Raw genomic sequence first — 13,162 nt, forward strand, 5'->3', positions numbered from 1 at the left:
GATATTATCAGTTGCCTCATAAAGTTGTTGTGAGGATCAAATGAGATAATACATGTTAAGCACTTTGCAAACACTGAAAATGCTATCTAAATGTACATTATCATTATCATCATCATCATCATCATCATTATTATTTGTTCCTGTGTCCTCTTTGGAAGTGTTTCCTATTCTCACTCAGCACACAATTGGCTCCTTAGTGGAGTTTTCTAACCTTTCTATTTAATGTAGAAGAGTCCTTTGGCCACTGTCATCACATTATAAATGGTGAGTGACTGAATGAGTGAATTTTTCAACCAGTCAGAAGGAGACAAGAGCGGTAGACCATTGAAAGGATATATCTGACCTGAGTTATTGAACTTTGTGGTAGCAAATGAAATTCAGTGTAGACAAGTACACGGTGACAAACATTGCCAGAACTAATTTCAGCTACTTGTCCCCGGTGTGCTGACGGTTTCTGAATTATTTGTAACCTCTGGGGGAAAGGATCTATGAATCACTGTGGACAGTTTAATGAAGATGCTTGCTCAGGGTTCAACCACAGTCAAAAGAGTGAATGGGTGTATTCAAGTGTCCTGGGGAGGCAAGAATCAGGAACATGCTCAGATATCATGAAATAAATTAGTGGTTTGACCTCCCCTTGGAATAACTCAATTTTGGTCACCTTATTTCATAAAGGACATCATAGAATAGAAACTAGACAAAAGCAGATGGTGAAACTTGCAAGTGGCTAGGGAGAGACCTTTCCTTCCCAAGGCAATTACCATCATTCTCCTTATCTGGAAAAGGAGGGGGCTTCTTGAGAGTAAGGACTGTCTTTTACCTATCTTTGCATCCCGACACTTAGCACAGTGCCTGGCATAAACTAGGTGCTTAATAAATGTTTATTGAATGACTGACTCCCTGATGATGATAATACTATGTGAAAGAATAAACCTTGGGTAAGTGGAGCCAAATAAATGAAATAAGGGAGCCTCAAGAGGTGTGAAATCAGCTCCTGATTCTTTCCACTGAGGGGAGAAGATGTGTGGATGAAGCTAAATGGGAAATCATCTCAAGATCATTCTTATTTGACTTTCAGAATGAGTTTTATATTTTAAATATGTCTGGGAATACACTTTTAAAAATTGTGAGCCACACTTTAAAGATGTGACTTGGGAGGAGCTGAGAAATTATCCAGTTTCCCCATGCTGAATTCTTACTCAGCTCCTCTCTGCAACATACCCCAGGCTAAGAATAAACACTTTCCATGCTAGGAATAGGCTTTTCTCTCTTCCAGCTGGATAGGTTTGTTCCCTCTCACATCCTATCTGGAGCAAGGGAGGTAGTTAGTTGTTTGATTTTCAAAGGATTTCTTCCACATGCAGAGTAAATAGAGAGAATTGATTTTGTCAGCACAAGAAGTGCTTAGGAGAACGATATTAATAACTCACATTTATATAGTGCTTTAGGGAAGTTACAAAGTGCTCCACAAACATTATTTCATTGAATTCTCAGACCAACGCCCTCCCCCAACATAGGTAGCATAATCACTATTATCATCATCTAGTAGATGAGGAAACTGAGCCTTATAGAGGTTGTAACTCTCCCAAGGTTACAGACCTAGGAAGTGAGAGACCCAGAATTTGAACCAAGGTCTTCCATCTCCAAACCCAGGATTCTTTACAGTATATCACACTACCTCCAACAAACAATATAAAATTTCTCTAAAACAAAGCACATTGGCATAAGCCATCTGCCTCCAAGCAAGGGAGTCCAACATAACACAATCCACTTGTGTTATGTCTTCCTGTATGCAAAGACTGTGGCCCAATATCTTACCCAAAGTGGATGATCACTGATGATATAATATTGGTGGAGGAAGACGCCTCACCAGGAGTTACAAGGAGATAAAAAGCAGGCATTCATCTCCATTGATGGAAGGAGTTTCCTTCACTGGGGATTCCCTAAACCAAGGAAATTGCAGTTCTAATCTATACATATATTGTTGTTTAGTCATTTTTCAGTCGTGTCTGACTCTTCATGACCCCTTTGAGGTTTCCTTGGCAAAGATATTTGAGTGGTTTGCCATTTCCTTCTCCAGTTCATTTTACAGATGAGGAAACTGAGGCAAACAATATTAAATGACTTGCCCAGGGTCACATGGCTAGTAAGTATCTGAGGCCAGGTTTAACCTCAGAAAGATGAGTCTTCCTGATTCCAGGTGCAGTGCTCTATCCACTGTACCACCTAGCTCTGTGTGTGTGTGTGTATGTACATATTTATATATGAGTGTGTAGCTATATATGTGTGTATGTATATATGTATAGATAGATAGATAGATAGATAGATAGATAGATAGATAGATAGATAGATAGATAGATAGATAGATAGATAGATAGATAGATAGATAGAAGACCCTGCAAGTCACTTTACCTTATTTTTCTCAGTTTCCTCATCTGTAAAATGAGCTGGAGAAGGAAATGGCAAAGCCCTCCAGTATCTTTGTCAAGAAAACCCCAAATGGGGTCATGAAGAGTCAGATATAACTAACTGACAAAACAACAAACAAAACATATATGTAAATATATAGACATGCAAGCACACACATCTATACATGTGTATATATAGGGTATATATATATATATATATATATTTACCTCTATGTCTGGAAGTATGATATAGTGAATAATACAGAGAGGGAAACTTGGTTTCAAGTCCTACCTCTGACCATAATGATTGTGTGACCCTGGGCAAGTCATTTAACTTCCTTGGAGCTCTAGGTAGCTTTCTTAGATTATAAATTATAGAAAAGGTACTGACCCATGTAAGGGAGTTTCCTCACCAACCAGAACTGTAATTTCATTGATCTAGGGACCTCCTAGTGAGGAAAATCCTTCTGCTCATGCAGATGGCTACATGCTCTCCATACTATAGGTTTTGAGAGTTGTCTGAGGGCCCTAACAGGTTAATGATTTACCCAGGGTCATACCACCAGAATGAATCAGGACACAACTAGTATGAATCAAAACATACACATTATACACACACACACACACACACACACACACACATGCACATATACACATATACATGCATATGGGTGCTATCAGATTTGGAATATCATATTCACAAAAGACTATTCAATGCAAAAGTATAATTCTAGGGCTTACTGAACCTGTTGGTTTGCTTTTATAAAAAATTTTCTAGATAACAAAAACATACAAATAATGTGCTTTACTCTAGAATGTGTTGAAAAAGCCTGAGCTACAGGATACGGGCTCAGGCCTTTGTTGATATGTTTTGTCTTTTTTTTCAAGGAAGAAAAGCCCTCTGAAAAGTGGGAAAGAGAGCACGCTCTGATACGTTTTCACAACTATAGGCATAAACGTGTTTACTAGCTGAATAGTGTAGTCTTTTGTTGGGGGCAGTGCTGGGTAATGGAGCACTAGCATTCTTTGCTCTGGTTTTCCTTGGCTTCCTTGTCACAGAGAGAAATGAACAGAAACGCTGAATGATTTTTAAAGCCCTGTATTAATACCTTAAGTGCTGCTAAACTCTTGTTTTTCCCTGGCAATGAGAGGAAAGGTCAACGTGGATGCCTAAAATCTGCAGGTAATCCTCAAACCTTATCCGAGCCTTTCCTGTCAAGCCCCTTCTTCACCATCATCACTGTTAATGTGGAACAGCCCCAAGGAAATGAATTCTATCTCTGCTCCCGTCTCCATCCCTTCACCTCTGGTAACAGTGACAGTGGACAGAAAAGGGACTAAGCAGGGTGGCATGAGGGAGGATAGAAATTAAGGATCTGATCAGTTGACATTATTTTCATGTTGAAAGACCTTTCACTTCATTAATGTATATAATTTCTCCACTAAGACAGATCATAGTCCCTCCACACCTTAGTGAAAGAATGATTAACCTTTTTGCATGTTATTGGCCCCTTTGGCAGTCTGATGAAGCCTATGGATTGCTCAGGAAAATATTTTTAAGTGCACAAAATAAAATATATAGTATTATAAAGGAAACCAATTGCACTGAAGTATGGTTATCAAAATATAAAACAAAAATATGGACCCCTTAAACTCTATCCACAAACCCCTTAGGGATCTGTGAACCCCAGGTTAAGAACCCCTGCTTTGGTGGATGGTTTCCTGAGCTGGGATGGTCAAAACAATTCATTAACTGGTGACCAACCTGAAGAATACTGTCCCTTTACTTACCTAAGGTGATCCTCATCTCTCTCTCTCTCTCTCTCTCTCTCTCTCTCTCTCTCTCTCTCTCACACACACACACACACACACACACACACACACACACACTCTGATGTCTTTTTATGTTAGTAGTGCCAGAATTTGTACTCTGTCAGCCTAACTTTTAAGAACTCAGCCTTGGTACCAAAATGAGGCAGTGGAGTAAAGCTTTAATGGAGGGGATAAAAGACAAATTAATTAGAACATTAGCTCTTGCATGATCAAAGGTCGATTCTTCTTTTTTTTTAAAAGGTTGATTATTGTTAAGAATGCATGAAAACCCCCTTAAGATAATTTCACTATAGACTTAACAAGAGAATCTTCTTAGGAAGAATGGAAAATCATGGTATATATGTAAATATATGTAAAATATGTATATGTGTGTGTTTATGTTCTATTACATATGAATGTGTGTATGTGTGTATGTTTATGTTATGTTATATATGAATGTACATATGTATGTGTGTTTATGTTCTATTACATATGAATGTATGTGTGTATATATGTGTGTTTATGTTCTATTACATAAGACTGTACATGTGTATGTGTGTATATGTGTGTTTATGTTCTATTACATATGTGTGCGTGTGTATGTGCATATATGTGTGTGTTTGTGTTCTATTACACACGAATGTATATGTGTATGTACATGTGTATTTATGTTCTATTATATATGAATGTATGTATATGTGTATATGTGTGTGTATGTTCTATTACATATGAACGTATGTGTGTATATATGTTGTTGTTCAGTCTTTCAGTTGTTCCAATTCTTCATGACCTCATCAGAGGTTTCCTTAGCAAAGATACTGGAGTGGGTTGCCATTTCTTTATCCAGTTCATTTTACAGATGAAGAAACTAAGGCAAATAGGGTAAAGTGACTTACTGAGAGTCACACAGCTAGTTGTCTGAGGCTAGATTTGAAGCCAGGAAGATGAGTCTTCCTGACTCCAGTCCTGGCACTCTATCCACTGTTCCACCTAGCTGCCCCATATGTATGTATACATATATGTATACATATACATATGAAACTGAGGGATTTATTTTATTGTTTTTTATATTTATTATATTATTTTATTTAACTTTGTACATGGAAACTTAAGAGGTATTTTATTACATATGTAAATAAAGAAATCAATTTTTGTACATTTTAGAATATGCCACAAACCCCTCAAATTCCTTACTAGTAATTTACCCACCCATCCTCAATATCTCTAATATCAATGCTTTTTAGTCAGTCAACAAGCATTTATAAAGCATGGTAAGCAATACAAGTTCTAGATGGATCAATGGATTGATAGGAGAGAGACAGAGACAGAGAGAGACAGACAGACAGAGAGATGGAAGGAGAATATAACTCAGGGTTCTAACCAAAACTAGTGATTTTACATGAGATGCTCATAATTGGTGGAGAAAAAAGCTCTGAAGTCAACTTCAACCCTCACACAAGTAGGCATGGTCCAACATCATTGAGTCAGCATCTTTTCCATATTAATTAGAAGAGTTTCGTTCAAAATGCTTCAAGCTTGTCTGGAACCCTGGGTTACAAGAGGGAGACAAAGTAATAGAAACAGAGGACAACAGAGATGGGAAGACAGGAAAGAAGAAAACCTGTGTTTTATACCAGGGTTCTAAATATATTGCTGGTATGACTACTTTTCTACATACTTTTCTCTTATCTTGACTGATCAGTCACTTAGCTAGGCAAGAAGGAGGTTGGCACAAATCCTCCAAACATCTTCCTCTTCTCCATTTGTTTGTTTGGTGATTGTCTCCTGCAATCCCATCCTTTTCTATATTAGATTTTCCTTGACAACCTCCATTTATCTCTCTCATAGCCCTACTGCAAAAGTTAGGCTATTTCTGATTGCTTCCTGAGGGAATTCTTCAGTTAGCTCCCAACATCAGAGAAATAAAGGCCTCGTAGGACACAGACTCTGCAGAGCTCAGGTTGGCACATACCTCTGGCTAGCCCCATTGACTCACCTGTCCCTGGAGAACACCAAGGCATCCTGCTTCTAACCTCCTCCCCAGCCCCTAAGAGGAAACAGCAACATCTCAGAGAACAAAGCAGCGCACGGGGCTCTCACTCAGCCACATAAAAGATTCCACTGACATGCCTCCCTTTTCCTGAATAATTCCTTTTCTGTCATCTTGCTTCATTAACTCTCCTAACTGACAAGTTTTTCCTCCATCCAGGCTTTCATTTCCACTTTGAAATGTCTTGTTAGACAAGCCTCAGAGCCCACTGATTTCTCTCCATTTCCTTTTTTTTTTAACCTATTGTGAATAGAATGGTCAGAATTTAAGAATGCTAGGATGCCGACTTTTTTTTTTCTTTATTGCGAATATCATTGCTGGCATTAGGTGCCCATCAGAAGAACAGGGGAGATGGTTCTGTTCTGTCTGCCATGGGAGTGCAAATTATTTCCCAGGTAAATGACTTACTCTTTTCTACCCCCTGCCATTTCTTTGCAGTAAAAGAATTCAAACACTTGGTTTACTCTTGAAACTGTTCCAAGCCGGTTCCTCTAGAACTTTTCTCTTATCTTATTTGTGCTTTTCCTTGGGTCCTAATAAAACTGTAGAAACAAAGTTACAAGCCCATCTCTCTTTCTTTGCTTTTAAGAACTATTTCTCTTTGAAACTTTCTGGACAGATTGTAAATGAGATGACCCTGTGGTGTGCTTAAGCATTCAGCCAAGTGAAGGCATTAAAGCCCTCATTGCTTTAATTAACCACTTTATTACCTTGCATACAGCACTGGTAGCTGCCGAGGCTGACCTTGGGTGGGTGGAGAATATTCTAGGTCTGGCTCTTCCCCTCCCTGTGGCCACCTCCCCTCCTTCCCCCCCCTCCCCCCCACAATAGCGGATATGACCTTAGCCAGATGTTAGGGATAGGGCATCTTTCAGAACTGGCTCCTTTCTTCCAAGCACTTTGAAACCAATGCACCAGCCTCATGTTAGGAACTGCCTAGCTGTTAGAGGTGCTGTTTGCTTAAGGAGAAATGAAAAGGCCCTCCTGGCCATTTGCCATTGGTGAGAAGCCACTGCGGAAACTCTGAAGTTTCTTGCAACAGCACTGCCAGGGTATTAGCATTCCAAAGGGATACAGCAATTCTTTGGAAAGAAGCACAAAAAATTGCCAGTCCTCCCAGACTTTTGAGAGGAGTACAGGAAATAAACTAAAGGAACCAACATCCTTTACTTATCATTATCAGAAGCATTATTAACACCTCAATGTATTAATTAAGTGGAATTTTTTACCCCCCTGTTGTGGGGGAAACAAGCTTAGAGCAGGTATTTGTTTAAAGAGACAAAAAAATGCTAGACTTAAATTCCAACTCTGCCAGTGCTATCTTGATGATTCTTCACCTCTGTGGGCCCCAGTTTCCTCCCCTGTGAAATGAAAGGCTTAGATTAGATGATCTCTAAGATTCTTCCCTGTTTCAAATCTCGAATCCCGTGACCCAAAACATTCAGAGTTTAGCACTCTGGGTACAATGCACTCTGCCTGATCATCCCTACCTTCTACATCAGAGATGTCAAACATTCCAGCTTGCATTGGCCATCACACACCCAAGTGCTTCAGAAAAAAAGATTAAAGCATAATTGGGAAATACTTAACAAAATAAACAGAAATAGCATAAAACACAGATAAGGTTAACGGGTAGTTTTCTGAGTCAGTATGTGGCCTGCAGGGATCCTTATTATGGTTTGTGCCTCTGCCTTTCTGTTTGAGGTTAATGTCACTGTTCTATATCTATAATCATAAGACCATATGATAATAATTGATGTTTAGAAATGACTAGGGCAGCTAGGTGGTGCAATGGACAGAGTGCTGCTCTTAAAGTCAGGAAGACTCATTTTTCTGAGTTCAAATCTGGCCTCAGACACTTACTGGCTGTGTGACCTTGAGCAAGTCACTTAACCTAGTTTCTTCATCTATAAAATGAGCTGGAGAAAGAAATGGCAAACCACTCCAGTATTACTGCTAAGAAAACCCCAAATGGGATCATGAAAAGTCCAACATAACCAACATGACTGAAACAACTGAACAAGTCAGTATATATGGGCAGTTAGGTGGTACAGTGGATAGAAAATTAGGCCTAAAGTCAGGAAGATTCATCTTCCTGAGATCACATCCGGCCTCAGACATGTACCGGCAGTGTGACCCTGGGCAAGTCACTTAACCCTGTTTGCTTCAGTTTCCTTTACTGTAAAATGAGCTGGAGAAGAAAATGGCAAGCCACTCCAGTATCTTAGCCAAGAAACCACAAATGGGGTCACAAAGAGTCAGACATAACTGAAAAACAACTGAACAACAAAAAGCTAGTAAGTAGCAAAACTGCAACTTGAACTCAGGTTCTTTGATTCCAGGTGCACTGCTTTCCCCTACTGCCTAGGCTGTTGCTCCAAACAAAGAAAGAAACCTACTAAAAAAAATGTTATAGAGATTAAATAACAGAGCGAAACATTAATGTTACATACACACAAAAGAATAAGCATATTTAGAAGTGAAAGGGTAAACAACACCACTACTTTTATTCAATAGTCACAAGGTATTTAGGAGGAAAAAAGAGTTTCAGTGGGCTATATAAGGCAGTCTGGCATAGTGGAGAAGAGATACTGCAGGGTTGAAAAAAGACAAATATCCCAATTTTTTTAAGATGAAAAGAGAATGAAGTTTTTAAACTATAGACCAGTGAAATTGGTAGAATGGATCATTAAAAGGATGGTCAGTGAAGCTCTAGAAGCAGAAACAGTAATTGTGAAGAGCTAACACAGCTTCATCAAGAATAGCTCATGCCAGACTGACCTCATCTTCATTTTTGATAGACTGGTAGATCAGGGAAATATAGATACAGCTCATCAGGATTTTAACAAAAAAAAAATGAGTCTCTCACGCTGTTTTAATGGAAAAGACTGAGAGACCTAAATTAAATGAGTGTAAAGTTAAATGGATTTGGACCTGATTGAAAGTCTAGACCCAAAGAGTAGTCAACAATGGTTCAGTCTGACCTTGAGAGGAGTTCTTTAGTGGAGTACCCTAATGATCAGTGCTAGGATGTGTGCTGTTTGACATTTTTATCATGATTTGGATAAAAGTATAGAGAAGTTATACAACTGAATCAATAACTTTCTTTCCTAGCCTGAGCCCCCAATCATAGATAGCACTCTGGGAAACATCAGGTTTAAATCTGTTCCCATTTCCAGATTCTCCTGATACTGAATCTTCCTGCTCTACTGAATTCTAACAATAATACAGAGTTTCATAATATATTACCATTATCACAATTACTGTTTTATGAGAAAAAGAAAATCTTTGATAATAATAGCTAGTAGTTATGTAGTACTTTAAGGTCTACAAAGTGTTTTACAAACATTATTCATTTTATCCTCTTTAATCTTGGGGGGTAGGTGCTATTATTATCCCCATTTTAAAGTTGAGGAAATTTAAACAGACAGAGGTTAAGAGACTTTTCCAGGGTCATATTGTAATTGTCTAAGGTTTGATTTGAACTGAGATTTTCCAGACCTTGGGTCCAATGTTTTATCCACTGCACCGCCTAGCTGTCTTTTTTAAAAATAAAGGTAAATAAATGTTTATGAAACAGATGTAAGCCTCCTACCAGGAAACTCCAGGCTCACATCCTCTCAGAGGAGAAAAAGCAAATGAGGGGAAGGAAAATGTATAATCATCATCTTGGTGGTGCCCAAGATGGGTCTTCCATCTGGACAGGTTTGCAGTTACTCTCCCATTTCCACTGAGTCCTTGCCTAATCTGTCCCCCTTGGAGGCTTCCACACAGCTCTCCCTGCCTTCTTCTTCCATTTTTCCACAGATCCAAAGTGTTAGGAAATAAAAGCTTGTCTTTTAAAATCAGGCCCTCCACTGGGCTTCAAGGACAGCCTAAACTCCTTGGGGGATCACAGAGGGGGATGATGGAAGATCATTTCCCATCTATCTCTACATCTCCTGATCTCATTGGAAATGTCCGGATTTGGTGTGGCCAAGATACTGCTACATTCATATAAATGTGAATGACAGATAAATACATGTCGTATATATATACATATATATACACACACACATATTATGAGGTCACAGAGTCAGACAAGATTGAAAAATGACTTAACATACATATTATATATATATATATGTATACATATATATATGCACACATGTTTATATGTATCTATCAAAACATGGCTTCAATTTCTGCTTAGCTAGATAGTCCTCAGTATGTCTCTGTTATCATATCACTTTAAGTCTTTCCAAGGATGTAGGATTACTTTTAATCACAATGACAATATGATTTATAATGGCACTTTCTTTCACCATGCATTATTATTTTAAGAACTACACACAAAACTCTGAAGAGCTATGTATCTCTAAGGCAGCAGATTGAATAATTCCCATTATGTTAAGGTCCCATTCTTACCCCATAATATTTCCTTCTTGATTTAGCCCTAAATGTGAATTTATAATGATTTATATAGAATTATAGTGAATACAAAATTATTGCTGTAGCAGTGGTCTAGGACCATAAGCACCAGATGGATTATCGCTGTAACAATCCTTATGAAGAACCATGCTTTTTATAAATCAAAGCTCAGATGAGCTCAGAGAGGGAAAGGCAAATGGGAAGAGGAACCAGTGATGGAAGGTTGCCTCAGAATCAGCAGGGGAGATTGGCTAGAGAATGGTAGAAAAACCAGCCTTACCAGATGGGCTCAAATGTCGAGTTTCCATGGTACCCAGTAGTTTCAAGTCAAAGCTATATATAAAAGAATCCAGAGGCATGTATTTCCCATCCATATAACCTCTGTTCTCCACGCCAACCACACGCATACACAGCTCAGATGATAAAACTCTCTCCTTTTTTAAATTACTTTTTATTAACTTGCATGCACTTTGTATTAACTTATTTGTTCACATCTTGCATGCCCCCGGTAGAATGTAAGCTCCCTGAAGGGAAAAACAATTGGTTTTGTCTTTTTTCATTTCCAGTGCCTTGCACACAGTAGGTGCTTAATAAATGTGTTTTGAATTGAACTTTAAATAGGCAATATAAAAACCAAACTATATAATCCAAAGTTTGGAACTTACTTGGTATTTCTAGCCTAACTGATACCTATAGATGACTTTAATACTCATACTAGAATTGGGGATGAAACCTCACAGACAAACAGGTCCCATCCAGAGGTCATCTGATGAGTGGATGATGCATCCAGTAGGTCAACATTTGGTGTGCGAACACCATTTTCTCCCATTCCAGTACTGCTGGCATGCAATCCCTAGGTTCCTCCATTTCTATAAGTTATCAATAGCACATCTTTGGGATATTCATAGCCAGTGTTAATTTTGAGAGTATTGAGCATAATGGAAAGCTTGCTTTTATGTATTCTTTTTTAAGGAACTACCATTGTTGGAACGAGGCCTGGATGACCAGGCCTGATCTTCCTGTTGGTTTTGGAGGATGGCAAGTGGTGGACAGCACCCCTCAAGAAAACAGTGATGGTAAACTGCAGCTCCTTGATACACTGCTTTATTTGTTCTTAAAATTGCTTTAGTTATTTAAGGAGTCACTGCCCCCAGCAGGCAAAACCAGAATTATTTCTGTTCTCTAGGTCTGAATCTCAGATCTGCCACCCAGTGGCAGAGCCTTGGGCAAGTCAGCTAACATGTCCTGAGCCTCAGTTTCCTAATCTGTAAAGAGGGATTCGTAATACTTGCACCACCAAAGGAAATACCTTTATGTCCTCTCAAATGAGACATTTGTAAAGCATTCTGCAAACCCTGAAGTGCTTTACAAATGCTAAATGTCATTATTGTTATTGTTATTAATGATAGTAGTAGTTGTAGTAAGTAGTAGTAATAGGATGGGTATACAGTATTCCATGCCTATACATGGGATTGATTTCAAGTTCTTTTTAAAATTCCCATTTCATTATAAGGTCATAGATTTAGAGATGGAAAGGACCTTAGATGTCCTCTGGTCCAATCTCTTAATTTTATAGGTAAGGCAAACTGAGGCCAAGACACATTGAAGGCTTGCCCTTGCTTGGGTGGCAAAGGATTCAAACCCAGATCCTCAGAGCCCAAATCTAATATTTGGAATGGAATGGAAAAAAAACAATTAACTCATGGCTCTTGTGGCAAAAGAAAATACAATCCAATCTAATGGAATCTCTCTTGCTTTTTTATAAGAAGAAAGAAAGAAAGAAAGAAAGAAAGAAAGAAAGAAAGAAAGAAAGAAAGAAAGAAAGAAAGAAAAAGAAAGAAAGAAAGGAAGGAAGGAAGGAAGGAAGGAAGGAAGGAAGGAAGGAAGGAAGGAAGGAAGGAAGGAAGGAAGGAAGGAAGGAAAGAAGAAGGAAGGAAGGAAGGAAGGAAGGAAGGAAGGAAGGAAGGAAGGAAGGAAGGAAGGAAGGAAGGAAGGAAGGAAGGAAGGAAGGGAGCATTAGAAACCCAATAAAACTGCGGATCATCTTTGCAATTCTTGTGAAACTTATAATTTACCATGACTTGATTTTTTAAAAAATAATTTATTTTTGGAGCAATTTATTTCACTTTGAGTGTGTAGATGTGGGCTAATGGGCATGATGAGTGTTAAAAGGTGATGGGAACTAAGGGCTCCCAGAGATTCTAATTAAACCAGAATAAAGGCTTAAACTTTTTTATTTCACATGAAAATAGGGGTTACAATAGTAACAAGAAATGTGTATATAAATTCACAAAATTAAATCTCTGCTATAATCCAGGTGCTGAGTTAGATGCTAAGAAATCCAAGTCCAAAGGATGAAATTCCTCATATGTATGTATGTATTCGTGTATGTATGTATATAAATACATATATGTATATATGCATATATTATACACACAGGGAGGAGAAGCAGCTGTTGGGTAACCAACTCAGCAGAACATTG

At 38.4% G+C, this 13,162-nt stretch overlaps 1 protein-coding gene across 2 annotated transcripts in view; it reads left to right on the forward strand.

Annotated features, from left to right (window-relative positions):
* F13A1 (coagulation factor XIII A chain) overlaps window positions 1–13,162 on the forward strand; it is a 194,657-nt gene that overhangs the window by 136,529 nt on the left and 44,966 nt on the right. For both annotated transcript variants that reach the window (XM_020973813.2, XM_020973812.2), the window contains exon 9: window positions 11,653–11,756. In XM_020973813.2, the coding sequence (XP_020829472.1) occupies window positions 11,653–11,756 (104 nt within the window). The remainder of the gene's footprint in view (window positions 1–11,652; window positions 11,757–13,162) is intronic.

This window comes from Phascolarctos cinereus, unplaced genomic scaffold (genome assembly GCF_003287225.1).
Source record: "Phascolarctos cinereus isolate Bilbo 61053 unplaced genomic scaffold, phaCin_HiC Scaffold_4;HRSCAF=312, whole genome shotgun sequence".
In the NCBI taxonomy this organism is placed as follows: Eukaryota; Metazoa; Chordata; class Mammalia; order Diprotodontia; family Phascolarctidae; genus Phascolarctos; species Phascolarctos cinereus.